Source organism: Ammodytes marinus (genome assembly GCF_949987685.1).
Source record: "Ammodytes marinus genome assembly, chromosome: 5".
NCBI classification, from domain to species: Eukaryota; Metazoa; Chordata; class Actinopteri; order Uranoscopiformes; family Ammodytidae; genus Ammodytes; species Ammodytes marinus.
Genome location: NC_137234.1, coordinates 14,467,335 through 14,494,395, shown reverse-complemented (window position 1 = coordinate 14,494,395; position 27,061 = coordinate 14,467,335). Strand labels below are relative to the sequence as shown.

The 27,061-nt window shown below is 41.2% G+C and overlaps 1 protein-coding gene across 1 annotated transcript; it reads right to left on the bottom strand.

Annotated features, from left to right (window-relative positions):
• Window positions 1-297: 297 nt before the first annotated feature.
• dennd4a (DENN/MADD domain containing 4A) lies at window positions 298-27,061 on the bottom strand. The gene is made up of 31 exons (XM_080028620.1): window positions 26,933-27,061; window positions 22,305-22,629; window positions 21,869-22,115; window positions 21,704-21,773; window positions 21,410-21,579; window positions 20,240-20,478; window positions 20,047-20,113; window positions 19,887-19,945; window positions 19,623-19,767; window positions 19,111-19,286; window positions 18,643-18,743; window positions 17,120-17,338; window positions 16,567-16,712; window positions 16,108-16,128; window positions 13,469-13,602; window positions 13,014-13,146; window positions 10,606-10,812; window positions 10,386-10,514; window positions 10,138-10,282; window positions 8,499-8,615; window positions 7,641-7,751; window positions 6,999-7,073; window positions 6,020-6,882; window positions 5,361-5,577; window positions 4,656-4,747; window positions 4,382-4,557; window positions 3,734-4,151; window positions 2,987-3,104; window positions 2,556-2,718; window positions 2,394-2,458; window positions 298-1,915 (listed from the first exon to the last, which is right to left on the bottom strand). The coding sequence occupies exons 2-31, from the start codon at window positions 22,613-22,615 to the stop codon at window positions 1,779-1,781; spliced, it is 5,271 nt and encodes a 1,756-aa protein (XP_079884746.1). The 5' UTR covers window positions 22,616-22,629; window positions 26,933-27,061; the 3' UTR covers window positions 298-1,778.

Genomic DNA, 27,061 nt, shown 5'->3' with positions numbered 1-27,061 from the left:
GAGCCAACAACTGTTTTATAACTTTCATTAAAGAGAACCTAAGCTTGCTTGAACTCTTCCATTAAAAAAAGAAAAAAGTTAGACATAAAAACGGTTTGGAAAAATTCAAACTTGACAGCCATAGAATAAATGTATTTATTCATTAATGAAAGCAAACTATAGATCCAGCCAGGGGGAAAAAAGATTTCTTTTTTATATACTGTATATAAAAATCATACAAATTAGAATCTGTGGTACAAATGATAAATAAGACTTCATAAACATTGTTTCAATTGACAAATCGTGTAAACAACATGTAGACATCAAATTATGTTTTGGTCATCAGTGTTTTGTTTGTTTGTCACAATTTACAAGGTGATTAAAATGCAAATGTTCATGCTGTGAGATTGGTGTTTTATTTCGTGCAGATAGACAGCCTTGTCTGATCCAGCATCATAAGTTCTCGTTGTGAAGTCTAGTAAAAAGCTGTGGAGCTGCATCATTTCCAGGCAGGTTTTGTCAGATAATAGTGAAAGAGACGATGCATAACACAGTGAACCATTACACTCATTGTTGGACGTGATATTGAATGAAGGCAGGTCAGAGCTGTTGTTTATAACTTCATACATTTTACATTTATTACGTTCAGTGCAAAGAAACTCACACTTCTGTCTGTTCAAAGAGATTCAAAACTGTCACATTAAACAGTGCACTGTTGTAAAACTGACATCTACAGCATACAGTGAAGATCAAAAGAGAATATACAAAATACTAGAATCATATACTCTGTACATTATCATAGATCCATTACTGTGGTAATAAATTAGATTCTTTATCAAAACAAATTGTGTTGATTAAATGGAAAACGTTTATTTTCAGTTAGTTTGATTGTACTGTGTTTGAGGAAATATATCCCTAGTGGTCCCATATAATACATAAATTATTCAATCCCTCACTTTAAAAAAAGGTATTGCTTAAAAAACTGTAAATAAATCATAAACGTAATATTCCCTTTTGGGGTATTTTTGGTAGGTTGTACAAAATAAATAATAAAATAATGAACAATGTGCATATACATAATTTAGTACTCCCTTTTTGAATCTGAAATAATATAATATTTCATAATCTTTTAATGTCACCCTCTTGTTTAGTGTATGCAGGCATATGAGCCAGGTGTACAGGGGGATTTTCTTTGCTTTCTTTTGCTTTAACTGCATATCATTGAAATATTAGACAGTAAAGTAAGTCCTGCAGCTGCCAAATAAAAAGTCACTTAAGCGCAGGCTGCTGGGCCACAGAGTTACGTAAAGGAGAATGAATGGCAGGAGCTCATCTCGACCAAAGTGCTTTGTAAAAACATGAATGTCTAAAAGCCAGTACTTATTATACAAACACACACTCAACAACAGTCTTAACAAGGTCACCAGGACCGCTGGAGGATTTCGACAATGTGAACATACACTTACTTTTTACCTACTTACTCACAGCTTTAACAGGAAACAAATTCATAAAATAAACCGTATAATAACTGTACAAACATTTTACTATACTTATACTGAAAATACGGTGGGTTTTTCTAAATATTTACATACACAGGCCTTTCAGCTCTAACAGTACACTAGGAACTCATGGCAGTTGCTTTACATTAAGTGTCATTTTCCAATTGTGCTTCCGAGCTCTGCGCTCCAGTCAGGTGAGCTGGTCCTGAGTCTGAGGAGCAGTCCAAAAAACAAAAAAAAAACAGCTACAGTGACTACGGTTGAAGGACACACATGAAGGGACCAAAGATGAGAAGTAGTTCACAGACTCAGCTCCCCAAAAGTCTTCCTGCACTCCATGACCCCTGCTCCAGGGGGCCGGTCGCAGTTGTGTGTCAGTTTAACCTGGTTGGGGGTGAGGCGATCGTATGCCAACTTGTACTCCCGGTCGAAAGCATCTGTAATTAAATAATGATTGGTTCATAATGTGGACGTTATATGTGTCAGGGTCAGCACATTTGCATTGTATTTAATGCATTTTATCCATTACCCTTGAGCATGTATTCGACAAAGCAAGAAGTTCTAGCGAGGCTGTGCCCAGGAGAGCGGTCAGTTAAATGCTTATGTCATGTTGGCACACAAGGACATTGCTAACATGATGATGTTAAACCGGTAAGACTTTTCTCAACTTGACTTTTCTCAACTTGACTAATCATCATTAGTTGGGGATCAACAATGTCAGCAAGGCAAGGCAAGGCAAGTTTATTTTTAGAGCACATTTCGGACACAAGGCCTTTCAGCAGTATTTCTCCTCCTCAACTAAATTTAATGGCAATCCATACCATAGACCATTTTTCAGTGGACCAAATCGTTTCATCGTACAACAGACAAACCACTACCCTGGCCAAAGACAGGATATCATGCATTTGAACTTACTGATATTAATGTTGTGTTTTCCCAAAGCCACCAGAGCGAGGGACAACAAATCTCGGTACAGGCTCCTTTTTGAAAGAAGAAAATAGAAATAAAACAATAAGTCTTTCATCTTTCATATCATCTTTCACACATGGCTTTACACTAAAATCTTTATCTCCTCACCTTTGTCTTTTAAAACCCAGCTCCGGCCCAAGCAGCTGGATGATCTGGCTCATTGAATGATAGACGTCGCCCTTCTTAATGCTCCTCACAAAACCCTGCAGTAGCTCCACAGTGAAGAGCTGGCCTTCTTCACACAGCCCTGAGCGAACCAGAGAGTTTGCACCTGCAAACAAAGTGGAAAGAAAAAGTCACCCTGATCAAAGTCTCATTCATCTCAAAGTCAACTCTGAATGTTCTGCACTGATAAGGGCAGCATGACTGATCTGAGTCCTGAACTAAATTATGCATGGTTCTCTACTTACTTCTTTTGCATTATTTAATTTACATGCAAATATCTGACCTTGATGAAACTTGCGTTACCTGAAAAATAGTTTTCACATTTTGATACATATTAGACCTCAGTCTGATCAAGTAACAGTTTAACAACTCACAATGTGTGTTCCACAGGACGTAGCAGGGTTGAACTTTGTCTTGGTGCAACTTCAGGTTGTCCCACATAATCCTCACTAGCACCTGCTTACTGTCCTCAGATGAAACGCTCTGAGGAGTCTGCAAGTGATAAAACGTATAGAAGATGAATCCCTTACTCTGTGTGTTACAGCCCTAATGGGTAGTAATTGTAATGTTGTTGCCTTTATAAAAATGTTGAGCTTGTATTTGAAAAACATTTTCACAATGAAAATGTGTATTATCTACTGCTTTTACAGTGTCTTAATTTTAACTACCACTAGGAGTCACCAAAGTAGTTGCTTTTATTGCAGAAGGAGTCACATGAGAAGACCAATACCACCCTGTCTCACTACCTCCACTCTCAAAAAAGTTTTATGGTGCACAATAACCAATAAAACAACAATTTGTCTTTCCGTGCGGTTTTTGTACAGATTGAAAAGATGACAGAAAATGTGTTGATTAGTAAGCTTCAGAGGGGAAAGCTTCGGAATATAACCCTACTTTGGACAGACCCAGGCTAAGTGTCTTCCTCTTTTCAAGTCTTTGTGCTTAGCTAAGCTAACCAACTGCTAATGGTACCTTCGTAAAGATATGGGGGTGGTATCAACATTCTCATGTAACTCATCGCAAGAAAGTGAGAGTGTATTTCACAAAATGTCACGCTATTCCTTTAAAATAACGTTGATAAAAAAGATGGCTTTATGTCTATATAACGGATCAATGTTCACCTGGTCTCCATGGCTACAGTGCTGGGAGGCCAGGATAAGAGCCGGCAAGTTGCTCGGCAGCTCCATCCTCCTGAAGAACCACACAAGGTTCCAGAAGACGATGGGGTGCTGGTCGACAATACTCGGGGAGGAGATGGCCTGGTCGCCTTCATTCACCAGCAGGCTCTCCAGCTCCTTCCACAGGACCAGAGGGCTCAGATATGGCACCGTCACTGGAGCAGCCGTTGGGAACCGGGTTGGGGTAGGGGTTGGGGCTAGGGGTAGAGCTGGAGCACTCCCACTGCTCTCCTGCTTCTCCTGCTTCTGCGTGGGAGCTGCAGATGACTCAGCTGTACAATCTTCCGGAGACATTTCAGCATCAGAATTGGGTGACGCCGACGTGTCCTCCTCTATAACAGGATTAGTTTCCCTAGAAGGCCTGAAGGGAGACAGAGTGGATCTGTTTAAAAGGGATGGCCACAGGGATAAAAGATGTTGTGTGTGTGTGTGTGTGTGTGTGTGTGTGTGTGTGTGCCAGACAGCTTTAGTAAGACACTTTTAAAAATAGACAGATGAAAGAACATTAAAGCTGATGAATTATTCAAAGCAGCTGTGTACTTTGTGATGATATGGACTTTTTGTTGGACTCAGTAAAAATGGGGCATTTACCTGGTCTGTGGCCTCAGGTCTTTGATCTCCACATTGAGGAAAGGCAGGAAGGCTGTGCCGCAGAAGGGACAAGAGCTGTTGAGGTTTGAGTCGTTGGCCGTCCAGCCAGCCATGATCTCCTCATCATACACCAGACAGTCACACGTCTTACAAAGTGAACAGCTGGACATCTGCACCTGTGACAGAAAAGCAGCAGGATGAGAGAGATATCAGAAAACAGTGTAACACTTAATCATGATTACTCACAGACCAGTCGTATATGTCAGTAACTTACCTCTATGGTGTAATTGGGAGTGGGTTGGAAACGGTTGTTGTCGGGGGAAGAATCTGGAGTGTGAGGTGTCTTAGGGGGAGGTACCAAACCACCTGGATACAATGGAGGATTTTATAATTAGACACACTGGACAAAGCCAAGATTTAACATCTATACATATTTGGATTAGAAAAGTCCAAAGTGGAAAAAAAAAGAAACAAAGTGTACAATCAGCGGACGTGTTTAATTATGAGCAGTGACCTAAATTGAATCTGTGTTTCACAATGGTGGGCCTGGGAGTGTGCATGTGAGTGACATGCATTTTTACCTGTTCAAATTATGTTTGTGTTTAGCATAGGGCCTGTGGCTGAGTGAAGAGGAGCCTACACACTTATTCAGCCCTCATGCCTGCTGGCCTAGTTTCACACAAAACAACACAGCCGACACTCTGCATTACTGTGTTTTTCTCTTACTCTAAATTTAGATGGCCAAGAAGTGTTCTGTTAGGGAAGGGCTTAATACCGCAGTCAAAACAGCGACTTAATAAGCACAGTTGTAAGCTTTGAACTTTTCTCATCGGAGATGCTTTTCACAAAGACAGCAGACTACTTTAAATAAATGTGCTGTTTGCCTAAAACATTACAAGATTCCACATATGAACGTATAAATTAAACTAGTGGCTTTATTCCAACAGTATTTGTAATGCAGACTGATTAAAGCACGAACCAGAGAAGGAGCTGTGTCTGAACACTCTGTTTGGGGTGCTGGGGCTGCCCAGGTTGGTGTGACCCACGACAGGGCTCCTCCTGAGTCGTGACAGGCTGCTGTGTTGGGGGGAGGTGAAGCCATCGGGGTCCAGACAAGAGTCATTGTCGAGTAGTGACGAGCAGTCAGCATCTCCCGAGGCCAGTGAAGAGACACTGATCCGGTCACAGTTTGATTCCTGCAGGAGAGGAAGAGAAAAGATTCATTGTGGGGGCTGTTTGTTTTACCAACAGTTACATGGAGAATAATAAGCCTCGTTTCAACTGAGCGGTGCGGTTCAGTTCAGTTGGCTCGGCATGCTTTTATTTGCATTTCCACTTTCAAAAGTTGGGAAAGGTCCTAATATAAGCGAGCCGAGCCGCAACTTTTTCTTGGAACCTTTCATTGGGGTAACAAGCCATCCCAAAGGGTTCCAAAAGGGTGGAGCTACACACTGCAGTCCATTGATTGGTCGAAAGAATTATTTACGTGTGACAGATAAACCACTGAGTGTAATGACTTCGGCAAGAGTGAAGAGTCCATACTGTGTCCCGCCGCTACGATCTCATGATAGTTACGTAACTTCCCTGCTCAGTGGAAACGAGGCCTTTGTTATGTGTGGGAAACGCTGCGCTACCAACCTGCGTTAACGAAGTCTGGGAGGACAGGCGAGAGTACAGGCGGCTGGCCTTCTCAGCCACGCCCTTCCCTGCCGACAGGACGCTGCTCTTGAAGATGTCCAGAGTCGGAGTGAACAGTGAGTCCATGGAGAAAGTGGAGGAGGAGGAGGGAGTAGGGGACGAGGGTGACACCAGGGAGGTAGGCCTCTCCCTGTCTTTGCTACACATTCCCAGAGGGAGAGACGGTGAATGCCTCAGCCTCTCTTTAGATTGGACGGGCAGCGGGAGGTGTGTGTTGGATCGGAGCAGGGTGGGGGGTCGCGGGGAGGCGGCAGGAGACGAGGAGGGGCGAAAGGAAGGGCTGGAGGGATTCTGCAGGTCCATACTGGCTGCACGGCTGCTCAAAGGGCTGTTGGCGTTACTCATGTACATCTCGATCTCTTCGGCCAGGTCGCGGCGCACTGTGGGCGTGCTGCTGCTGCTGCTCTCCTGATCACACTGTTCTTGTGCCTCCTTGTCCGAAGCGATCAGTGACAGGGGATCAAAGCCACTCTCAATGTCTGTTCTCCTCACAGTCCCGGCAGCACCACTGCAGCTGACGCTCCTCTCTATGGACACACCTGGCCTCTGCACTGCACTGCTGCAGCTGACACTTCTCTCCACCAGAGCTTTCTGTTGGTTGCTCTCTGTCTCCTCTTCTTCCACCCCGTGCAGTCTGTCAGCGGCTACATGATGCTGCTTTGTTGAGCCAAGGTGAGGGACGGTGAGCCTCAGACTTCCTTGCCCACCAGACAAGTCCAGAGATTTTGGCCTCTCTGTCTTTGGCAGATCACCGCACAGAATGTTGTCACTGGATGAACTTGAAGCCAGTTTGTTGCCATTAGCTGTGACAAAAAAAATGTAAGTGTCAAGACATTCAGCTCCAATTCCGTAAGACTGATATTCTAAATAAACAACCAAAAATGGCTTCTTGACTTTGTTGTTGTAAATAAAAACTTACCTGCACTGATATCTGATGATTTGCAGCCTCTAGTAGAAGGAGAGATGCTGCTGATTGGAACCTCGATCTCAGGTGCTGGAGATTCAAATGACAACAAATGATTAGGAAGACGAAGACGTTTTGGTGCATTTGACCAATCTATCATAAACAGTATTTAATCATTGCAACCAAAAAATGTGTTGGGTATAGCACAGGGTTTATTTGAATGAAGGATTTATTTATGTATGTATAAATGCTCAGAGGTTGCTGAATTGCTGCTGTTTTTGCCAACATAAAGATGTTGCAAAAGGGGTGGAGAAGGTGAAACTGGCAGCTGTAAGGATTACCCGCAGGTAATCCTAAAATATGGCTGTCTTGAATTCTATCCCGAAAAATTTAATAATTCAAAGTAAGACAAATCCTGTCATGCAGGCATTCACCCGCTCAAATAAAACATTCATCCAGCAAGATCAATGCTTAAAAACATCTAAATATAACAGCAAATGGGCGGATAGGGAACACAGTGCAGTAGTACACCCACGCTGCGATGGGAGGATTTTGAAGAGCGAGTGTTCAATTTGCTGCAAGTAAGCAGTGATTTACTGCGGCAGTAATAGCAACTAAGTGTCAAAGTTTAGAGGAAGAAGCTGATCTATAACTCACTGGACCGCCTGGGTGCTTTGTCTTCCACCAGTGGTGTGTTGTCACCCTCTCTGCTGCCCATCCTCTCCTCCTCTTTGGAAAGGGAATCATAGCCTTGGTCTGACTGTCCACCTGAAACAGATAAACGCTGTTACTCTTCGGGAGAACAGAACAGGGATTTTATTTTGTCACCCTGCTTAGTTTCATTTTTTTCTTTTCTTTTTTTTAACAGAGTTGAGATAATGAAAAACCAGGTATTGAGTTTCCATGGATGACTTTCCCTGCAGCTCAGCAGCGCACACAAAACTCCAAGAATAGAAAAGCAGGAGCAGCAGGGGAGGAGTAGAGTCTTTCAAAACTTGCATCATATTCACAAGGTCGAAATGCAGAATATACAAACCTCCCTCTACCGGGATTCAATTTATTCTCACAAAATTGCTGCTTTATCCAACTATTCCACTTAAGGATGAGAAAGATGAGACAAGTTGTGAGCCAGATTTAAATCCATGATATTGTTAGTGTAGAGTTTCAGCCTGCTTATAAATCACTTTAAGCATGTAAGGCAAAAGGAACCAGCTGTTAATACATTTGACATAATTTTACAAAGGTTTTGAAGCATTTCTTTGTTCTGGAGAATTGTTACTTTCTGTGGGGGTGAGATGATTGACAGAAAGCAGAATGTGTGGAGTACAATGACGTCAAAACATTGAACTATTCAAAGTCACAGTTTATGAATCATGTGGTTTGGCCACTTTTAAGGTGGTAAATTCTATCAAATTAAATTCAAATTAAAAGAGATGTGACGAATAGCAGTTACACAATTAAAGAATGAGAGTGAAAGGGTTTGAAGAAGAAAGACGCAGAGCTTTGGCTACCCACCTGTACTAAATCCATCATCATCCATTTTAGTGAAGTCAGTGTCAATGGAGATGCGCTCAGCAGAGTCATTAGCACTGTCCAGACTGCCATGGCTGACTGTGTCAAGATCACTGCCGTCTGAAGGGAGATAACAGAAAATGGAAAGGATGAGATGTTGAAACAAAAGACCGACAGGATTCTAACGGAACAGAGCACAGTTGGTATTAAAGCATTGTATAAACAAACTGCAAAAATGCAGGAATGCTTAAAATGCCAGGTAGCAGGCTCAACATTAAAGGATGCCAAGAGAGTCATTGTTTAACTTTTTGGTCTTATTTTGAACTCAAAAGGGTGCAACATTATTGAAGCCAAAACGGTTGGGCTTGCAAAAACTTTTTTTTATGCTGTTATGGTGTGATTACCAGTCAAAACAAATCTAAAAGTCAAAAACAATTGTATATCTTGAAATAACTCAATGATCAATCGGTTATAACACACGGTTGATGTTTTTTCTTATAACTTAACATTTTATTTTGGTTCACCATAATTATCTAGAGAAAACTGCCTTTTTTGTTCCATTGATACATTTTTAATAATCCTGTTATAACAATATAACGACATTAAAAAAATTATTGTCTGCAAATCCTTTCAGCTTGCATAAAAAGGAAGCACTTAAAGGATAATGCTTCAAAGCATGATCACATTTCCACTTCTGAAATGCTGTATAAAATCAAAAAGTGAATTAACCTAAAAAAAATACACAACAGCTACAACACAACAGTACACAGTTTAAAGCAGAGTATTTTCATTATAGCCACTCATACAAACATGTAATTAAGGTGATGGGCGTTTGAATGGGCTGTTGTTGGGAATTAGGGATTAACATCAAGAGCAACCTGTGTGCTGGGACTGCTGAAGGAGGAGAACCTTGTCACACTGTTTAATTAGTGTCATTAAAGAAATGCAGGGCTGGGAACATTATGTGCTGGAGGAGGCTGGAGTTGGGATAAACCTTGTTATGAGACCAGAATAGAAGCTTGAAGAAAATGACTACTGCTCCCACAGGATCACAACCATTAAATGTTTATTCATTAAGAACATCAGGTAAATAAGAAATATCTTCTATTTAATTTCCAAAATCTGTGTGCAATCAAAATGCAATCTAAAACAACTTAAGTTCGAATTGGCGTTAGGGTTTGAAACAATGACTACCATGTGTGTTTTTAGCATCTAGACACAGTTGATTTGGGAGTGCTTGATATACTTGTTATGGCTGATATGGCTGATAAATCAGTAATTTTATATGTGGATGATTCCATCGTGTATAAAAGCATTTTCTCATTAATTATGGCTGTAATCCTTGTGAAATATGACTTGGCAGTTTAAAATGAATACATTTAAATTAATGTTCTGAAAACATAAATGATGACTGAACTAGAAACTTCAACTTAAAAAACATTCCCTTACTGACTGAGTAAGTGAGTATCTGCGCAGGTCAACTTTTTAAGATTAACTTGCTAGACGATACATGACAAAAAAAATAGATATTTTACCAGATGTTTTTAGAAGAATTGCTTATAAGATGAAACATATCAGTGTGGTTATCAGCCAGACATCAGATATTGGTAGGAATGTAGGGTCAATACATTGATCATCGTACCTGAAAGCTGAGGATCTCTGTGAGATGTCGGTTGTTTTCTCCCTGCTTGTTTGAACTGGAACACACCTAGGACCACGTTCCTCAGCTTTCCCCACAAAAAGTACCCTCCTCTGGTGGTGGAGGGCCAGGTGCTCTCCAACACGGCCTAAAGTAGTGAACATGTAGAGTATGATCATACGATTTCAAACTTTACCTAAACTAGCTTGTTTATTGCACTCTGTGTATCTACAGTATGTAAAAGCATGTACCTTGTTGTAGTACCCATAGGTGATGGCATTGGGTTGAACTCCAGCTTTCTTCATCTCAAACAACACCCTGACAGCCAGGACTGGCTGGCTGTACTGCCCACACAGCTGCAGCAACACACGGTAACACACCTTGGAAAGAAAACACCAGGATTTAAAGATTAAGAATGTGCACCTCAACTGCATGTGTACAGTTGTGTGGTTGTCTTGTACTTTTTCCCACCTCATCTGGAGCCTGTAACTTCTTGTCCTGCATCTTCCTCAGCACGTCGTAAGCTGTGCGCAGAGCCCGCACCTTAGAGTGCGAGGTGCCGACAAACCCAGGTAGGCAGATGAACCACAGGCCGTAGCAGTGGCGCAGCAGACACTTGGACCACATCTGAGGCATAGACGAATGGGTTTTGGCCATCTTTTGGGCTGATTTGATCTCCTGAGGTAAAAATAAATAAATTAAAAAGATAATTTAGATATGATTCATCATGCTCAAGCAACCAGATTTTCATTTTGCATTCACATTTATACCTGTTTCCTTCATTTGTGTACAATTAAACCACAGACAAAACACTGTAAAAATCATAAAAATTGAAATACTGTAGGGGAGAGTGGCCTAAGTTGTGCGGTTGGGGAAGTGTGCCATCCCTTGTTTCTAGAAAACCATAGAAGAAATTGGAAATGTGACCAAGAAGGGAGAAACATGGAATAAGATATAAGCACATTTAAGCTCAAAAAACTGTTTTTTGCCTTTCAAAGTAGAATTTCCATGATCATGGTTTTTTGATTATTGTGTCAGAACAATTATAGACACGTTTGAAAACATTTGACACATGTTTTAGTGCTTTAGTATGCTACACGTTGTGTCTATATAGTTAGCACGATGTCAGCCCTAAACTGCTGCATCATGCCTATTATCCAAAATTCTGGGATTGGGGTGATTTGTGCCAAAGGGCCTATGTGAGTTATAAGTAAGTAAGTAAGTAAGTAAAATATATTTATAAAAGCACATTTAAGTGCTGTACATAGTGCATTCCAAAACGGTTGGGCTTGCAAAAACTTTTTTTTATGCTGTTATGGTGTGATTACCAGTCAAAACAAATCTAAAAGTCAAAAACAATTGTATATCTTGAAATAACTCAATGATCAATCGGTTATAACACACGGTTGATGTTTTTTCTTATAACTTAACATTTTATTTTGGTTCACCATAATTATCTAGAGAAAACTGCCTTTTTTGTTCCATTGATACATTTTTAATAATCCTGTTATAACAATATAACGACATTAAAAAAAATATTGTCTGCAAATCCTTTCAGCTTGCATAAAAAGGAAGCACTTAAAAGATAATGCTTCAAAGCATGATCACATTTCCACTTCTGAAATTCTGTATAAAATCAAAAAGTGAATTAACCTAAAAAAAATACACAACGGCTACAACACAACAGTACACAGTTTAAAGCAGAGTATTTTCATTATAGCCACTCATACAAACATGTAATTAAGGTGATGGGCGTCTGATTGGGCTGTTGTTGGGAATTAGAAATTAACATCAAGAGCAACCAGTGTGCTGGGACTGCTGAAGGAGGAGAACCTTGTCACACTGTTTAATTAGTGTCATTAAAGAAATGCAGGGCTGGGAACATTATGTGCTGGAGGAGGCTGGAGTTGGGATAAACCTTGTTATGAGACCAGAATAGAAGCTTGAAGAAAATGACTACTGCTCCCACAGGATCACAGCCATTAAATGTGTATTCATTAAGAACATCAGGTATCACATTTAAGTGCTGTACATAGTGCATTCAGTAGATAAACAATGAAGGTAAAATAACAATAACAAAAATAAAAGACATAAAGCCCATACATCCACAAATATAAACAAATAGTAGTGCAGAGGTAAGATAGTTAATGGGGAGGAAAAACCAGGGTGTAAAGATGGGTTTTGAGCCTTGATTTAAAAGCAAAAATGGAGGGGGAATCACATTTGTCAGGTGGCAGTCACAAACACGGAGCAACTAGTGCGAAGTACATTTCTGAGAGTTGTGCCAGTGGCATGGCTGTATACGCTGGTCACCAAAAAGAAAGTGATTGTTTACAGTAGCTCAGAAGAGACTGACATCTCCATTCCACTTAACGACACCACTGATGAGAGTTCAGATGGCCAGAAAGATGATGATGGTGACTTTGTCATTGTGAGCTTTGCAGGCAAAACCACCTAGATCTGCTAGGCCTTGTTTAAGAAAATTGACCTTCAATCTTTGTAAAATGTTTACTTTATTTACTTTAAATAAACCTTAAATAAGTAATTGTCTTATGGATTTGTCTTGCATTACAGTTTATGAGATATATATCAATGGCACAATTTACCCGATGGTATTCTCTCTTGTGGCACAACTTACACCACACCGGGGGCAAGTTGTGCCACAAGACAACTTTTTTTCCGAAAGCTATATTTCTTAAACAGTTTATTCCAGATCCAAAGTTTTTATTGCCAGGGATGCACAACATCCTGAAATATATGTACATATTTGAGTTGGAGACATAACTGTCAAGGCCTCACTTTAAAATCACTTTGAGTAAAAAGTTGCACAACTTAGGCCACTCTCCCCTATATAAAATGTCACTACTCATACTGCTGACCTGTTTCGAGCGTCTAAAGATGGCTGTAGGGCTGGCTGGACTGCTGTGGCGTGAGGCCATGCCTGCTGATGGAGTGTTGGGTCCGTCCAGCGGCTCCAGCAGCTCAGCATTCAACACAGGGAACCCAGAGTAGCTGTAGACAAGACATATACACAATCATATACCCTGACCTAAACTGTAAAAGATACCAAAGCCAAGTGAAATGCACAATAGTTTGGCTCTGAGCTTGAGCGCTGACATGATAATCCAAAGGCTCAAAAATAATAACAAAAGCCCCAAAGCTATGACCAATTATTTAACAATAGATGATAAGCCACTCCTTTGGGAGCTGCACTGAGCGCACCCACTGTCAGTGGGAAGTTTTCTAAAAGTGTGTGTCTTTGAAATACAGAGTTAAAGAAAGAAACAGGCTGTCTTGTATCTGTATTTTCAAAGATTGATATGCAGTGTGGTACCTGTAACACTGTGGATGCTCTTCTCCCTGCGGTAGTGGAGGCAGCTCTGGAGGGTTGACGTAGACCGTGTGCTCACTGCGGTGGGATTCATCCAGTTCGATCAGTCTGGCTTCGTCTGGCCGTTCGCTGTCCGTCTGGTTTTCAAGAGACACACACACATTCATCATTGAACTTCCCTCTGCTCTTAGCTTTGCTATAAACTAGAGGTGGGCATAGATTAATTTTTTTAATCTAGATTAATCTAGATTAATTTTGGAATTAATCTAGATTAATCTAGATTAAAATGGCTCATTTGAATTCATTCATAATATGTGTGTGCTCCTAAATAATGACTCAAAGTAAGTCTTTGAGAACGTGTTTCTCAAGCCAGGTGGCGCATCAGACCAGGGGCTCATCTGCTTGAGGAAGCTGTTCTACTATGATAATTGGTGATGAAAATAAATAATGTTCAACAAGATGTTACTTAGTAACGCGTTACCGGAATCGGACCTCTTTTTTCAGTAACGAGTAATCTAACGCGTTACTATCTCCAAACCAGTAATCAGATTAAAGTTACTCATCAAAGTCACTGTGCGTTACTTTTTCTGTAATTTTCCTTAGTGAAACATTTTACATAACAGCACAAATGACTGCGATTGCGATTTTATGTAAATAAATGTGCACGCATGTGTCTCTAAACGCTCCAACTGCTCCAACCGCTCCTCTCGTCTTTTTGGTAGCGCCCCTCTCTGACATGCAGCGTGTGTGTGTGCGCCTGTGTCTGTGTCTGTGTGTGTGTGTGTGTGTGCAGCAGCATTACGGCTGAACTGTGGCGCAAAACAAAGTTTTCCCCCCGATGAAATATAGCGTCTGCTAAGGGGATATTTAGGATTCGGGTACGGTGACGTTGAAGAGATAGAAGTGTTTAAAACTTGGAAACTTATAGTCACGTGGCGACCGGTGGCCACACACACCCACCCTGCGTTCCAATACCCGATTGTGTCGTGGGCAAGTGATGGAGAGAGAGAGCGGCGGGTGTGTGAGAGAATAAAGGCTCCTCAAGTGTCAACAACGGCCCCCGGCTATTATTATCTCCCCTGCCCTGAGCCGAACAGGAGGTGGAATAAGAGATTAACGGCGATATTTTTTTTATCGCCGATAAGAGTTTGGCGTTAATGCAGCACGTTAACGCCGATAACGGCCCACCACTACTATAAACACAATTCCATAGACACAAATGCTGCCTGGAGGCACACGGGGATCTGATACTGTATGAGCCCTCAGATTAGATCGGACATGAGGGTCAGTGAGGACAAACAGATGTCAGTAATTAGTTAATCTAAAATCATAAATTTGGCCGTGCCCCATGCTCAATTTATCTTAAGGGCACTGCCAAGGCAGGAGCTTGATCCTATGAATTCTCTCAAGACTAAATGAATCCAGGCTGCAGTGACCTGGACAAAATTGATGTCGTAATACTCCAGGGACATGAAGCCATTAAACTCTACCATTTTGGTTACAATGCTTGATACTAGACTGCCACGTTTCCTTCAGCTCACAACTGACTCACTGAACTGCTGCAGGGAGAAACGTGTAGAAAGCTCCACTGTCTTCATGCAGTGTCTGAAAACAACAGCAGTAGCATTCCTTTGTGTTGCATGGCAATGTTAGGATCATTAAAAGCCTGCTGCAAACGATGTACATTCACTTGGCTTATCTGAATCGATTACCAGCTTATCTCAGACATGAGCTTTACGAAAACATTAATATTATGGCAGCAGCTGAAAAGCTCCCCAGTGCTACTGCGTTACAAGGTTTGTTACGCTCCGTCAAGTGGATGATTCAGTCAACTTGACTCCCACTGACCTATTTGGCCTCATTTCGATTCCGTTCAGTGTCTTTCCGCTTGTTGCCCTTCCTCTTACACCCAAACAGGTCTTTCCCAATCACACGATTGTTGTCAACCTCAGCAACTGAGTGAATCAACGCTTCCACTTCTCAATAATAAGCACAATGACCACTGATACAGGAGTTCATGCAGGATGTAAATGTGACTTCCTGATTGCACAAGTTTGCAAGCAAAGAGTTTTTTTTTTTTTTTTTTGTGAGTGGAGGGGGATCTTTTGTCCTTTTTTGCATGTTTCAAAACATGTGCAGGCGGGTTGTATTCATAAAGCTGTCATATCCCCAAATGAGAAACCACCACCAGTTACAGAACGTATGCAGGACTAGTTCACATCCGACAGAATAACACTCGTAGCAGTTCCACAAATAAAGATTACCGCCACCTTTCTTTATTATATTTCTAAAAGGCTTCGACGGTTTGGATTCAGGATAGTGCACACTGTGCTGACAGCCACTGACAACTGAGGCAATGGTTCCACGGTGTAACGGTTAGCACTCTGGACTCTGAGTCCAGCGATCCCAGTTAAAATCTCGGTGGGACCTAAATTTTCATGACAACCAATTTACGACACTGAGGACTTTGATTGTGAAGTGAAGAAAGCTCAGTAGGTAACATCACTGACTTTGGTACAGTAAACCAGGTCTCATGTCCCTATCAGGGCAGAGCAAGTCTGTGAAGGTCCTTAGGAACCTTAATGCTAATGCCTGGGGAAGTGGGTAAGAAGTCAACTTCAACACAAAGTCTAGTGGCTTACCTTGCTTCCAGTGGTAAATAGCTAGCGTGCAGGGCCATGTTGAAAAACAGAGCAGCAGAAAAGATAGAAGAAGGACGAAAATCAGAAAAGAAAAAGAGGAAAACATCAACAAAAAGTACTAAAAACATCAGTGGGCATTAGTGGTGAGAAAAGCGTAGCGCTGATGCTATTAGAAAAGGCTCAAGGGAGATTTCAAGGGAGATGTTGAAGTTAATTACACACTTATTTATTTCTATTAGTTCCTGTAGTGTATTAGCTCCTTCAAATTAAACCAAGACCCCAATGAGACATCTTAATTGAGAGGAGAGCATGTGATTAATGCCTTCGTTTTTTTTCTTGGGCCATACCAAATATTGTTATTGGAGAATGTGTTCCTACACAGCAAAAAATACTTCCTTTCTTCTGATAAATTGTCTCTGACACATTCAATCCATAATAAGGATTAGCTGCAAACCTCACCTTGTCAACACACTCATCAAAGAAAGCCAGGCTGGCGTCCTTATCACTGACAAAGGAGCACTCCTCTATGAAACGGCTGAACATTTGAGTCTTGGTCATGAGGGAGTAAAACCTGTGATGGGAGCGGTCTCTGCTCTTCAGGAAGCCTACGAAACAAAACAGATTATTCAACAACAAATATGACAAGAAGTCATTTAAATATGATTGTGAGACTGGAAATATATATATATATTACACGTTTCAGACCGTTTACAGGAAATTAATACTGCCGAAAGACACAAGTTGTTCTCCGCTTGCATAAGAGCACACAGATGGGCAGGGACATTGTTCTAGTAATCACAACGGTTTCTCTGACTTACTATCCCAGCCTAATTTACACTGAGGCTTAAGCTAAATCACCAGATTCATTAAAAGCAAGTTTGATGTAGCAGCACTCAGACATCTGACCTACTAAAGTACTGAATCACGTATAGGCACGAGAACAATGGCTTGTCAGCAGGTTTTTGTTATTGCAGAACATTACATAGCAATACAGACTGAGACCAAAGTGTACCTTGAATGTCGAAAAGGGAGCTGGCATCGGTGGTCTTCTCTGAGGGGGCTTGGGTGATGGGCAGCAGGTAGGAGCGGTAACCTCGTAGGATGGCCGCCATGAAGCGCAGGAAGGCCTCCTGGATCTCCAGCTCCAGAGTGTGGAGGCTCTTGCCACCATTCAGCTCACTGTCTGTCACTGTGTGCTCCATCTGCACATCCTCACGGTTCAGCTGACCACCTGAGAGCACACAACAGTAGATTATTGAGAGTGTTTAACTTGGCAACAAATAATTGCTTTTCAAAAACCACACAACTGCAACACAGATAGAGTTACTCACAACATATTCAGAGAGGGACAAGAAGAGAATTGCATGGCAGATGGACAATTGTTTAAACTAGAATTCTAGTTATCCACTAGCTAACCAAAAAACTATTTTACCTTCTAAAATGCAGATACTACAATGAATACCATTTTTTTCTTGTGACAATGTGACAAGCAAAACAACCAGCATAAAGCCAATGTATACCCTATGAACTCCAAGAGTCTAATTGCTAAATTTAGAAAGCTAACATGCTCACAAAGGCAATGCTAATGATAAGTAGCTTATGTATAATGTTTACCATGTTGAGCACCTTAATTTGGTTCTGTAGTTTATTCTAACACTTGGTAATTACTGGAGCAACAATAGCACACACAGGTATGTTGCTTGCAATTGGTCATTAACCGTTAAAAGTTTGAGCTGATGTAGACACTCGATATAAATTTAAAAGCTCACCAAAGATTACAATTCATCCTGAGGCGATGGATTGTGTCTAACAAATTTCATGGGAATCCATCTAGTAATAATCAAGTTTTTTTTTTTTTTACTGATGAGGAAAAATTACTAAAGTAAAGTCAGAGAATTAACATCAGTAGGTTCCATCCTGTGGAATATTTCTATTCTAAAAAAATGGATGACCAAAAGGTACCAGAAACACTGCCATTTATAGAACTATTTTATGTTTTAGTTTCACTGGGCAAAAATAGAAAACCTGACATTACATCAATGTTTTTTCAGCTCAGCCAAAATGGAGGGTGATAGCAGAAAACATCAAAGAGACATGTTAGTCCGTCACAATCAAAGAGCTTCGGGGAGGGATTCATTTTGCATAGATGTTTCATCACAAAGACAGAAATCCATGGTAATAGAGGAAGATATTGCTCTTTTTATGGCAGGCACACCATAATAGATCCTAATATGTTCAGCCACTTGACATGCTGAACGTTGAGAAAGGGGTAAAAAGGCAATTCTGTCGCAAATCAATCATTTAAGCAAATGTAGATGGGGCCGGAGTGGGAACATCATAAAGACTAAATTACACTTTGTCCACAACGTCTCCTGGGATGCAATAAACATCGTAAGTTGGTTTTATATAACAGTGTAAGCATCAAATGACTTTTCCTGTAAACTGGACTGTACGGGCTGACTCAACAGACTCAAATAGCTTAACTAAATTATTCATGAAAACACATGAAATGATACAGCATCAGACTGGACTCACCCTCAGTGAGCTGCTGATAGAGCTTATTCAGGCTATTCAGAAGATGTTTGCACGCTCTCCTGGGCAGGATTTTCCATGTCAAAGCCTTCTTGTCGTCTTTCCTGAAAGCACACCACATGGTTTTCATTACGGGGAGGACAGTCGAGAAACATTGCAAAAAGATATAGGGGGTAAGACGGATTCACTTAAATCCGCACTGACAATTTAATCTTCCAGCAAAAGATCTTTTGATTTGAGGTAGGAGACCAGCATTACTCAAATATACTTTTGTATATATTAGGAATATTTCACATTCCAGCTCCTATCGTTACATAAGAGGCTCTGACTGATTGATAATGATAACCTTGGGAAGAACTTTCACCGTCAGACCTATTAAATAGGAAACCATGACAAGATGGGTTTTGGCCGGGTGTATCAAAGTTGAAGGCGGCCATTTATCACAGAGCGGTTCGGATAGCGGTCGCTTACTGGGAGATGGTGTTGGTGTCCAGATCCACACAGCTGATGTCGGTTGGGGGCACGTAAAGGTCAAAGTATCGGGAGTCCACACCTACGATGAAAGGGCACGGTGCACTGAGCACGCCGGCCAGTGCCAGCGGGCAAAGGGGGATGTAAGGGCAAGGCCAGTGAAAGGGAAAGATCATCTGAAAGTGAGAAGACATTTCCATCAGTATGATCTACACATACACCGCACAGAAGAATGATTCCAGAAGATTTAAACAGCACATCAGCCAGTAATCTTTATTATTTCCAGCTCTCTTCGAGGACTTCATATGCACATTTCTATGAGACAGTTTTTTCTTTAAAGGTAATCCTTTTTGAACATCCATAACACCATAATTATTTGATGTAATTATCTGTAATTCGTTGACGCACCAGCTCTGCCGCTTACCTCATCAACCATTGAGCTTATAATCATATTAATAAGTGTTATTAGCAGGAAAAGTGGGTGGTCGCAAAGAAAATAACAAAAGACCTACGGACACAAGGGCCTCCGTAACACTGGTGAGTACAGCTGGACGCAGGGAGTGAACCAGGATCTTGTGCTCTGTGACAGCCAGCACCAGCAGAGTGGCCGCGTTCTTTGGGCCCAGATTCAGTAGTAATGTGGAGAGGCTTCCCCCGCTAAAGCAGAAGAAAAAACACACACAAACACAAGCAAAATATATCAAATGGTTCCAGAACAAAACGGCATCAAGTATGTCTTTGTGGTGTAAGTTTGCATTTTACTGATGTTCGCCTACCTGAGAGGCAGTGGTGAGGATACAGGTTGGCTCAGTATCAGGCTGTCGTGTGGAGACAGCTGTGGAAGACATTAGAGCATTAGAGCATCAGTGTTTGGAGGATTTAGCTCATGAACGACAATGTTTCTTTACGCATCAAATTTCACATTTTAAAGCTCACCTGCACTAGGATGCGTGGTCTCTGAATAGAGGGGAACGGCACTGTTTGCATGAAGTGTGAGATGTGCCTGTGAGAAAAAAAAGATCACTTAATAAAGCTACATGGGAAGAATTTAGAAATGACCTAAATCTTTAAACCAGAGTGACTGGATAGACTTCTACATGAGAGAGTGAATCTATGAAATATTTCTAACTTTTCAATAGGCAGGGCATGTGGTCCAGAGATGGAGTAACGGTAGAGGAATGTGAGAAAGCTCCTGAAGGACTGGAAGAAAGGCCAGTGTGAGAGCAGACAGATGCTCTTGTTGCTGTAAACGCTCCTGGTCCCATCAGGTCCCAGATCAGAGCTTGGCAGGCCGAGCTGTGAACGTTGACGCTCTGTCAGGTCCTCCTCTGAGTGAGGCTCATAGAACTGGATGGCTGCTCCGTACACCTGCAAGCAAAAAGGATCATTATATAAACGTGACGATCAGCATAAAGAGTATCCAATACATGCAGAAGTATGCGCACACGGCACACACACACACACACACACACACACACACACACAAAGACTTTACAAAGACACAAACCAAAGTAGTCAGAGGTCCTTTGAAAGAACGTATTTAGGTAAGATATTGAAGGAGTTCCTCTAGAGAATATTCGTTATACTACTATCAGCTTAATCATAATCATCAGTCCTTTGAAGCTGTTCCTCAGAAATACATAAACAAACCATTCCAGGCATGAAGTGCCAGGAGACTACAGTTTAGAGGTTGCAGAGAAGAAGGAGTGCGCACTGAGGCATTCTGCATTTAAACTTATGCACCAGCCCAAGTGGTGCATTAGCTATCCATTATTCAAAGGATGAGCTGCAAAAAAACTTTCATGCTGCATTGCTCTCAAAGACTAACCTTTTAGTATTCAAAACGCAGCCTTTAGATCATTTTTTATTCCAGTCAGAGATTAGGAGTTGATCGAGATAGTCTGGAATTCCCTGGAATTACTACCGCGGTTCATCAACACACTAATCGATAAGGATACTAATGCGCAGAGACAGACACAGGGAGAGATGCAGATGGAGAGGCTGGCTGAAATTAAACAATTAAGAGATGATTTGAGTTTTAAAGGGCAAAAAAACGATGCCAACTTCGGGGGAACTGCTTCATTAATGATGATGTTAATTAAACCTAGCGGGACTCTGATGGGAGTAATGGTTTCCTTTGGCAAAGTCAGTACACATGTTCCTGTGAACTGTGTTTGCATGACACAAAAGGAAAAAATAAATAAGTGAAACTAAATAAATTTAATAAAATATAAAAATAAAAAGGTTTATGAGAAAGGAGAAAGTTAATGGCGACACTATTATAAGTAGTTGGTTTGACCTTTTCTCCAGAGGCCCCCGTCAGTACAAATGTAGAAAAAACAGGCAGAGAATGTTTGGTGTGTGCTGGCCAGCACTCGACAGTAGCTCCCATGGGCAGGCAGAACATAGGCACTGACTCAGGCAGTGGGAAGGACTCGTAGTCCTCTTCTGGGTACCTACACAGCAGACCTGTCCACAAATACACACAACAAAGTCAAACACAGTTTTCATAACTCCATTTCATGTTCATTTAAAGGCAAGAATACCTGAATAAAACTGAAATTTTCCCACATTCTTCGGAGCACAGCTTTACCTGCTTTGTATGCGATTGTGTTTGCTTTTGCCAGAGACTTCTTGTAACAAAGGTAGACTGAGGATCCCCACTGGAACGCAAGAAAAGACAAAAGAACATCACATATCCATCCAAATTTGCAATTTTTTGTTTGACATCAAATGTGTTGTCAGAGCTGTATCCCACCATGCTGCTGTTGAGGTTCTTGTCCACCTTGCAGAAAGTGTGTGGGGGAGTCTCCCCCTTGCCGGGGATAATGATGCAGACATCAGTGACGGCCAGTGAAGTGTGTGGCTGGCTCTTGGTGGCGCGGCGGTAGGTGATGTAGATGCGTTGGGACGACGAGCCGCTGATGTTGGCAGGGCGACCTGAGGGCGTGGTCTGGACGATGTGACATCCAGCCTTCAGCTTCTCTTTCCACTCATAGAGAATCCTGAAATACAAGGAATTGTTGGACTTTTTTTTCATATGAAAATTGACTCTATAGGTTTTCATAATATATTCACTGAATAGATGCCACACCAGAGGACAAGTTTAAGAGGAGATTATAGTGACCCAAGGCCAAGAAGTGATTAGTGGCGCTGGCCGAGTAAAGGGTCAGTGACTGAGGATTACTGCTTACCCAAGATCTGTCAGTGGAGGCTTATCTCGGCCTCGCCTGAAGCACATGTAGATCTGTGGGCCCCTGAGGCTGGCTCCATTGAGCTCTGCAGAGAGGCCCGTGGGGGTACTCTCCACACAGATGAAACCCGGAGGTACTTCTTCACCCAGGGAGCGGATCACCACGGCAACATCAGTGATGGGGGCTTCGTGTTTCACAGACTTGGGACAGGCATCATCAAAGTGGAGCCCCTCCTCCAAAGGCTTGGGCGAGTCGGTCAGGCCGGCAACCACAAAGTAGTCGGCTACACGGGGCCCTTTATCCTCCATCATTTCCCATTCCCACTCTGTGAGGAGGGGGAGAGAGGGTGGGGGAGAGAGAGAGGGAAAGCTTCCATTATGCATTTTAATCATATTGCAATGCTAGATGGAGTCTAGCTTTAAAAACTATTGGAAAATGGGTTCTTGTCACCAGGAAACAACATGACTGAGGCTGGCTAAAACAGTGTTTTCCTTTATAATTTATCTCTGAGCACACTCTATTAATTGTCTGGCTGCTCCAATTGACAAATTAAACATGGAAATAGAGATAACCATACAGCATGTTAAACAGACATTAACTACATTACAAATGCAAACCACATTGAAGAAATAACAGAATATAATGCAAGCATCTGGAAGCGTTTAGCATGCATTCCTGACTGCCATATTTCACCATGAAACATGGGAATACTTCAGACCAATGACCTTGCTGTATGCCATGTCAGATTATGTATGATAAAACACATGCCTTTGTAGAAAAAAATAAGAAAAACAGAAGAAATGTGTGGAGAGGAAAAGTACCAGAACTCAAACTGAGCATTTGGAAATTAAGAGATGGTGCACTTTAAAAAGCTTTCACGGAGCTTTTGGCGTGGTAACATTCAGACATAAACATAAATTCTGAGCTCAAGAAGAAAAGAATAAAGGGAGCGCATGTGAGTCAGCTTGTTTGAGCTTTATCACAAAGCATGGAGCCCTGGAAGCACTGGAAGCCCTCTCAGCGCTGGGCCAGCTTATTGTGCTTCAACTGAAAAGCCTGCTTTATCTCTCTCAACAGTTCCTCCACACTCACACTAGCACACTGATAAACTGACGCCTATTATATTCCCCACTGGGATATGAAGTTCTGGATGTGTCACTGCTAGGAACCATGGCACGCTAGAAGCTGTGACCATATCTCACCCACTTAGAACTTTGGCTTCCAATAGTTTTAAAGCTAAATGGGCCCATGAGCCGTTTACCCCCGTGTGGCCGAGGGATGGTATAGAAAGCTAAGCACTGCTTACAGGCTCAGGGCCAGAAACTGGCCGCTTACAACAGAACATGGAAAAAGGGAGATAATCTACAGTAGCAAGCAAACTGCAGCATTACCATCGTCACGCCATAAGGGGCGAGGATGATTCAGCCATCTGTAACTGGTCAGTCAGAGAAAACCTGGGTTTAGTTATTTGGCTCATTTCAGAGCCAGAGACCAAAATACCATCCAAAACAATTTACCAACCAAGTTCAGTCAAATATATTATAATATTATTATTTTTTTATGTGATCTGTGCATCAGTTAGAGAGTATATTTTTAAACTCTGATTCGTCTTTGCAAGATGTTTAATTTTTTTATCCTACAAGTGTTTATGAGTTGATTAGCTGATGGCTGTTTTTATTCATGCTAGTGTTGAGCCTTGTGGGAACATCTGATGAGTCAGCATGCCAAAAAGCAGAACGTTCTTAACTTTAAAAAAATATCTCCTTAAATAATTGATTTTGTAAATGGCAAAAAAAACCTGTATATACATCACAGCAAAACTTTAAAATGACAGGATTTGTTTTTGTTACAAATCGTTTGTTCAAAATTGATTCACAAAGTGCCATGGGATTCTGACTATTTCAAGATGTCATATAATTTGCAGAGATGACTAATAGGAAAACCTAAAATGTCCCACAGTTCTCTAGAAAATAAGACATATTACACTATTTTTTCCTGTATTAGATGCATTCACAATTATTGATTTTCAAAGAGAGATAAAAGGCCAACATTTTTTTGTTTAGCAGATCCACCTCTTCTTCAAATTTTGTACAGACTTACGTAAGTCTGTACAAAAATACCTGTGTATCTCAGTAGGTATTGCATGGATGCTGCTGAATACACAGCCGATGGCATCATGGCAGATGTGTCGCACAATACTTGGAAGGGTCAGGATTAAAAATATATGTAATCTCCATTTCCAACTACAACCATCTACTGTGTCTATATTCCTCCCCCTCAACAGGAAGGAGAGGCCCAAAATAATATCTAATCCTCGCCATAGCAGCAACATTAAAACTGAACACTAAAATTAACAGTGCAAATGTCTCTATTTAATGCTTGAACTAACAATGTATTTGTCAAATAAACCACAGATATATTTGGTACAAAAAATAACAGTCTCTGAAACAGCCTGAGAATCTATATCAAATAGATATATCCTGATAATTCTGGAAACTTTCAAACGCTCAACCCCAGTGAACAAGCCTGGCCACAGTTTTTGTCCCAGCACTGTTTTTTGTGAGATTACTTAGTTTTACATTAAAGGCCTACTTCACCGGTTTGAATATGAAGGTGTATTGAATTCTGAGATCCTATGTAGTATAAATGTGCGAAAAAAATTGAAATCGGTTCATCCTAGCCTGAGAAAAGGCAGAAAGAGTGTTTTTTTTAACCCTATATTTCTCTTTCTCGTGACATCACAGAAAGAGAAATATAGGGTTAAAAAAAACTTACTTTGTAAATATTACTGTGATGTCTTTTACTGTGACATCACAGTAATAATTACAAAGTACGTTTTTTTTAACCCAATTCAGCCAATCAATGTACAGACGTGTCTCCTAAAAATCCTTTAAGACCTCCTTTATTGCCAAAAAGGCCTCTGTATAAAAAATAGACTTGATATTTACCCTTCTTCTTACCATCTCCCTTATTGCAGGCACTCCTTTTTCAAGACTGGAATTGAGTGACTCACGTGCTATCCAGAAACTGCAATCGATTCATTGACCACAGTTTTCTTCATAAGAGCAGCACAAATAAGGACACTGCGGATTTCCTCTTCTTACCAACTAAGAAGCCAACTTCCCTGTTCACATCCACTATTGTTTTTATGAGTCACCTCCAACCGTCAGCTTTACAGAGATTACAAATAGTTGGTAATTTGCTAACCACTTGTGGCATAATATTCTCAACTTTTAAATATCCCCCCAAGGGAGCCACACATTCAGATTCCCCCACACTGTCTAAGAACACCCAACGTCACAGTCTGTATCTTTTGGATGCGGTGCTTAATTTTAAAATATTGCAATGTGCCCTTAATGGTTTCACCTTTTATTTAATGTAAAGGTCTCCATGTATTTTTGATCCCTCTGTTCCCTTGTTTAACCTATTTTTTTAGTTATGTAGGGAACCCTTGAAGTCTTGACTAACATCTATAAACATATTTGGATTTTAACAGTGCTTGACCACACAGAACCAGTATTCAAAGATGGAATTGCCAACAGAATCAGTTTTGACAAACTAACTTACACATTTTGAAAACGAGTTCTGTTTGAAGCTTGAACACTGACACTATTTAAAAATGCTGTCTGGAATACTATGAAGAGACAATGACGCTTTTCTCATTTGAAACAACGTAATTGATTATTCAACACCCATGCCTGGGTTACAAGGCAAGTTTCCACACTACATTGTCATGCAGGATCCTGGTATTAAACCTTATCGATCCTCTACACTGGGATTTGGTGATGTGAGATCAAAGCCTTTTGACTTTTGCTGTGAGCACCACACTGTTGTTGTAATGATGGCCCGAGAGACAGAGGCAGTGGCTGCTGGACTGTCAGTCTCAGGCTGTGCGAGGATTAGAGGGAGGATGGGCAGTCTTATCAGGGAGGGAACCACCACAACATTTCACTCAGCATCTGTTCCCTCTTAAACATGTAGAGACAACCCTCACCCCCATCAGACATTTGCATTCCTTGTGTTTGACAGGGGGGACCGTGCCTGAGGAAACAACACACGCCCAGTTAAATAGAGCAGAAATATGAAGAAAGAAAAAATAATTTAAGGTGATGCTGCAAATAAAAACAAAAACGTTGATGTGCTAGCATCGCATGCATTCCGTACACTGGCAATATTTGGGTCAGCACAAAGCCAGCACATGCTCCTTTAAAAACAGGACTGACCACAGCGACCATAATACTACGGAGGGGTTTTCTCATATGCCCACATCAGTAGAAGCCATCTTACGGAGCATCAACACGGGATGCAATGAAAATAAGCCTCCATATGATATCATTGTAACCAATAGGCGCTCTGTAAAATATAGCTTGCGATGTTCACTATAAAGCATTAAATCAGTTTTGCGGTGCATGACGCGAAATTGCAATTATATAACCTGTTCACCGTCCCAATCCACCATCCAACCCCTTTAAATAGTCATTTAAAGGACCCAGTTTTGAACGCGATCCTCGCATAAATGATCACACAATCTCAACATGTAAAAATAAATAAAAACTAACATAAACAAACAGCTTCATAGAGGCTGGGTGCGTTTTTTATTATTCTCAATAAAAGAAGAATCTACTCACAAATCAGAATCAGGGCGATTGAAAGATGATCTCTCGAATACGAGCCTGCGAGGAAATAAAAGCCAGATGTCTGTTGATGAGGAATATTATTCCTCAGTGTTTGCTTCGTCTGTTTTCCCCCTCTTTGTA